At 38.0% G+C, this 5,689-nt stretch overlaps 1 protein-coding gene across 1 annotated transcript; it reads right to left on the reverse strand.

Moving 5' to 3' along the window:
* Positions 1-3,044: 3,044 nt before the first annotated feature.
* Positions 3,045-5,061, reverse strand: LOC125957096 (CDK5RAP1-like protein). The gene is made up of 3 exons (XM_049689523.1): positions 4,910-5,061; positions 3,675-4,844; positions 3,045-3,613 (listed from the first exon to the last, which is right to left on the reverse strand). The coding sequence occupies exons 2-3, from the start codon at positions 4,840-4,842 to the stop codon at positions 3,063-3,065; spliced, it is 1,719 nt and encodes a 572-aa protein (XP_049545480.1). The 5' UTR covers positions 4,843-4,844; positions 4,910-5,061; the 3' UTR covers positions 3,045-3,062.
* Between the last annotated feature and the right edge of the window lie 628 nt (positions 5,062-5,689).

Raw genomic sequence — 5,689 nt, forward strand, 5'->3', positions numbered from 1 at the left:
GAAAAATTTCTCAATTTCTGAAAATTTTCTCAATTTCTGAGAAATTTCTCAATTTCTGAGAAATTTCTCAATTTCTGAGAATTTTTCAATTTCTGAGAATTTTCTCAATTTCTGAGAAATTTCTCACTTTCTGAGAAATTTCTCGCTTTCTGAGAAATTTCTCAATTTCTGAGAAATTTCTCAATTTCTGAGAATTTTCTCAATTTCTGAAAATTTTCTCAATTTCTGAAAATTTCGCAGTTTCTGAGAATTTTCTCACTTTCTGAGAAATTTCACAGTTGCTGAGAAATTTCTCAATTTCTGAAAATTTTCTCAATTTCTGAGAAATTTCGCAGTTGCTGAGAATTTTTCAATTTCTGAGAATTTTCTCAATTTCTGAGAATTTTCTCAATTTCTGAAAATTGTCGCAATTTCTGAGAAATTTCTCAATTTCTGAAAATTTTCGCAATTTCTGAGAAATTTCTCAATTTCTGAAAATTTTCTCAATTTCTGAGATATTTCTCAATTTCTGAGCAATTTCTCAATTCTACGAATTTTCTCGATTGCTGAGAAATTTCTCAATTTCTGAGAATTTTTCAATTTTTTAGAATTTTCTCAATTTCTGAGAAATTTTCCCAATTTCTGAAAATTTTTTCACTTTCTGATATATTTCTCAATTTCTGAGAAATTCCTCAATTTCTACGAATTTTCTCAATTGCTGAGAAATTTCTCAATTTCTGAGAATTTTCTCAATTGCTGAGAATTTTCTCAATTTCTGAGAATTTTCGCAATTTCTGAGAAATTTCTCAATTTCTGAAAATTTTCTCAATTGCTGAGAATTTTTCAATTTCTGAAAATTTTCTCAATTTCTGAGAAATTTCGCAGTTGCTGAGAATTTTTCAATTTCTGAGAATTTTCTCAATTTCTTAAAAATTTCTGAAAAAAAAAAATGAAAAAAAAATGGAATGAGAATTTTTCAATTTCTGAGAAATTTCTCACTTTCTGAAAAATTTCTCGCTTTCTGAGAAATTTCTCAATTTCTACGAATTTTCTCACTTGCTGAGAAATTTCTCAATTTCTGAGAATTTTCTCAATTGCTGAGAATTTTCTCAATTTCTGAGAATTTTCGCAATTTCTGAGAAATTTCTCAATTTCTGAGAAATTTCTCAATTTCTGAAAATTTTCTCAATTGCTGAGAATTTTTCAATTTCTGAAAATTTTCTCAATTTCTGAGAAATTTCGCAGTTGCTGAGAATTTTTCAATTTCTGAGAATTTTCTCAATTTCTGAGAATTTTCTCAATTTCTGAAAATTTTCGCAATTTCTGAGAAATTTCTCAATTTCTGAAAATTTTCTCAATTTCTGAAAAATTTCTCAATTTCTGAAAATTTTCTCAATTTCTGAGAAATTTCTCAATTTCTGAGAAATTTCTCAATTTCTGAGAATTTTCTCAATTGCTGAGAATTTTTCAATTTCTGAGAATTTTCTCAATTTCTGAGAAATTTCTCACTTTCTGAGAAATTTCTCGCTTTCTGAGAAATTTCTCAATTTCTGAGAAATTTCTCACTTTTTGAGAATTTTCACAATTTCTGAGAATTTTCACAATTTCGGAGAAATTTCTCAATTTCTGAGAATTTTCACAATTTCTGAGAATTTTCACAATTTCTGAGAAATTTCTCACTTTCTGAGAAATTTCTGAGAAATTTCTCAATTTCTGAGAAATTTCTCAATTTCTGAGAATTTTTTCAATTTCTGAGAAATTTCTCAATTTCTGAGAAATTTCTCAATTTCTGAGAATTTTCTCAATTTCTGAAAAATTTCCCAATTTCTGAGAATTTTTCAATTTCTGAAAATATTTTCACATTCTGCGAAATTTCTCAATTTCCGAGAATTTTCTCACTTTCTGAGAAATTTCTCACTTTCTGAGAAATTTCTCATTTTCTGAGAATTTTCTCAATTGCTGAGAATTTTTCAATTTCTGAGAATTTTCTCAATTTCTGAGAAATTTCTCACTTTCTGAGAAATTTCTCGCTTTCTGAGAAATTTCTCAATTTTTGAGAAATTTCTCAATTTCTACGAATTTTTTCAATTGCTGAGAAATTTCTCAATTTCTGAGAATTTTCACAATTTCGGAAAAATTTCACAATTTCTGAGAATTTTCACAATTTCTGAGAATTTTCTCACTTTCTGAGAAATTTCTGAGAAATTTCTCAATTTCCGAGAAATTTATCAATTTCTGAGAATTTTCTCAATTGCTGAGAATTTTCTCAATTTCTGAGAATTTTCTCATTTTCTTAGAATTTTCTCAATTTCTGAGAATTTTCTCAATTTCTGAAAATTTTCTCAATTTCTGAGAATTTTCTCTATTTCTGAGAAATTTCTCACTTTCTGAGAAATTTTCTCAATTTCTGAGAATTTTCTCAATTTCTGAGAATTTTCTCAATTTCTGAGAAATTTCTCACTTTCTGAGAATTTTTCATTTTCTGACAATGGTCTAAACTTCTGAAAATTTTCTCAATTTCTGAGAATTTTCTCAATTTCTGAGAATTTTCTCACTTTCTGAGAAATTTCTCACTTTCCGAGAATTTTCTCAATTTCTGAGAATTTTCTCACTTTTTGAGAAATTTCGCACTTTCTGAGAAATTTCTCAATTTCTGAGAAATTTCTCAATTTCTGAGAATTTTCTCAATTTCTGAAAAATTTTTCAATTTCTGAGAATTTTTCAATTTCTGAAAATTTTCTCGCTTTCTGCGAAATTTCTCAATTTCTGAGAATTTTCTCAATTTCTGAGAAATTTCTCACTTTCACAATTCGTGTTTTCGTAAACATCGTTTGATTTATACCAATGAGTTCAAAGCTAAAACGGCCATGCCGCGCCGCACGCACCGCAACCGGTATGTGTTAGCCGCTTCATCCGCGGCGAACCGTTCCGTCCGCTCCGCACGCGCCGCTTGCGGTCTGTGGCAGGCTTTAAAACGGCGTACTTTCCGTACTTGAGGAGGCGGCTGCGTCCTGATGGATCCGTTAGACTGCGTACATGCAACACGAGAAGAGGTCCTTATTTGAAACGATCGTTACTCTTTATTAACCGGACGAATAAAACTCATGAATGGTCGTGTGATACAAAGGATCTCCCTTGAGTATCTGGGAATTGGCTGTGTGGATTCGTACCGCCACATAATCTCCCACTCCGATCGGTTTTAAATCGTCCCGAGGGGCAGACTGACTAGACCGTATCGGTCCCGCGGGGATAACTACTTTCACATTCCCATCATTGCGTCCGGCAAGATCGGCACGCGACCGTTTGCTGTATCCTTCGACGAGAATCAACTCTGTGCGTCCTACAAAGTCCTCATTCAGCCGGTATGCTTCCTTACGAAAAGCTACAATCATTCGCCTTAACCGTTCTTGCTTTATGTGCTCCGGTACATCATCGACGTACCGACGATGCGCTGTCGTCTTCTCGCGCATGCTATACGCAAACAGAAACGCCGCATGGTAGCCCACCGTTTCGATCAACGAAATCGTCTCGGCAAACTCGGCCTCCGTTTCGCCACAAAATCCACAGATGAAATCACTCGAAAGAGTCACGCTGGGAATTACCGACCGCACCTCACTTACGAGACTCAGATAAGCTAGAAAGCAGAATGAAACGATTGATTTCGATATTGATTTGTGACTCAGCTGCCTTCTTACCTTCACGAGAATAGCCACGACGCATTCGTTCCAAAACTGACGAATTACCAGATTGGGCCGGAAGATGTAGGCTGTTACAAACGTTTGGGTAGCGTGCTATCGTCTCCAGCACATCACGTGGAAAATCCTTCGGATGAGGCGAGGTAAATCGAATTCTCATTTCCGGGACACATTCTGCTAGCTCCGCTAGTAACTCTCCGAACCGGAGTCCTCCGATCTTCGTTTTATAAACGGTGCGAAAGCCTGGCGCCAACAATGAGGCTTCTTTCGGTCCACTCGTTGCTTCCGATAGACCGGTAGTGCTCGTATCTCGATAGCTGTTAACGTTTTGTCCCAGCAGGGTTATTTCGCGGATGCCGGCGTCCTCTAGCTTTAACACTTCGTCTCGGATGGAGCTGATAGGGCGTGATCGTTCCTTGCCGCGCGTGAATGGTACGATACAGTACGTACACATGTTGTCGCATCCCCGCATGATCGATACGTAAGCTGTCTTCGATTTCCGGTCCAGCTTGACCGGCACAACGTCCGCATACGTTTCGTCCAGTGATAGAAGCACATTAATCGCTTTCTGCCCTCGTTGTCCGATGGTTAACAGCCGGGGTAGATCCTTGTAGGCATCCGGTCCCGCCACAACGTCAACGGAGTGTTCCTTTTCAACCAGCTGCTGTTTCAATCGTTCCGCCATACATCCTAGAACACCAATCTGCAGGGGCTTCTCGGTATCATCGGCCTCCCGATTTCGCTTCATGAGCCGCAGATGCTTCAATCGATTCCAGACTGTATCCTCTGCGCCTTCACGGATGGCGCAGGTAACCATTAGGACAACGTCCGCTTCCTTGATGTTAACAGTTCGCTGATAGTCGTGCGATTTTAGAATCGACCACACTATCTCGGTATCGTTGGTGTTCATTTGGCAGCCGTAAACTTCGAAGAACACTTTTCGCCTACGTCCCGATAGTGTCTCCGGGGACACGTAGGGAATGGTCTCATTTCGCGATGCTACATAAATCTCCTGCTGTGCCGGGTTTGGCGCAGAGTTCGGCTGAAGGAAATCTTGCAGTGAGGGCCCCGTTCTCAGCTGAACCTTTTTGGCGTCCGTTATGTAACGCACGTGGGCTTGTGAGCGCAGCAGCCGCCTCCAGAAATTGATCCTGGAAAGTGTCCCCATTCCTGGGGATTTAGAAACACGAAGGTTTATAGATGTTTAGATAAAAACTGTAAAAAACACCTTTTACCAAATAGCCGGTCGATGCTACTGGCCGGGCGATGCTGGGAAACGGGGGCGGGAATTGTAAACGATACTAATTTGGTCTTATCACGCTTATCTTTATCATAAAATTCACGAAATTGTCATAAAGCGGTTCAAAAAGGTTAAAAAAGGGGGGAACTTTTTTTGTTTAACAGCTGTTCGAAGAAGACGAAGAAGAAGAAGAAAAAGCAACATTTCAGGTAAAACGATACTTTCCTCTATAAAACGATCTAAACGATATTGCTTAATGAACGCACAGGACATAAGATAATCCAAATTGGCTGAGTAAGGGTACGGAAAGGTCCACTAATATGTCCCAGGGCCAGATGAACTAAATACGCACGTGATCGAATCGATCGTTCGTTATCAGAACTCTAAATTCTCAAGAAGAAATCGTACCATCGAGTTTCCTGATTCCACATAAACGTTGCTCAGCCCTGATGGCGTCTGGCATTTAGTTTACGACTCTCCAGATATGGTAATGGGGACATGGGGATCGCAGTGAGGTCAGAGAACTAGTATTTCTAGTTGGCAAACCGTTAAACAGGAAGGAACGACAAGAAAATCTTTGGGCGCCATCAACAGCCAATCATATTTAGGAAAATAATCTATCTACCTCGCTTTTTCCCTTTCATCTCATGTTTAACGGTTTCCGTTGATTTGTTCTCGCCAAAAGCAACTCTCAACGTCTCAGAATCGATGTAGTGGAGGCCAGCTGGAACCTTAAGCCTGTCCGGTACAGTAACGGTTTTCCCATCACTTGAGC

The sequence above is a fragment of the Anopheles darlingi genome, chromosome 3 (genome assembly GCF_943734745.1).
Source record: "Anopheles darlingi chromosome 3, idAnoDarlMG_H_01, whole genome shotgun sequence".
Lineage (NCBI taxonomy): Eukaryota > Metazoa > Arthropoda > Insecta > Diptera > Culicidae > Anopheles > Anopheles darlingi.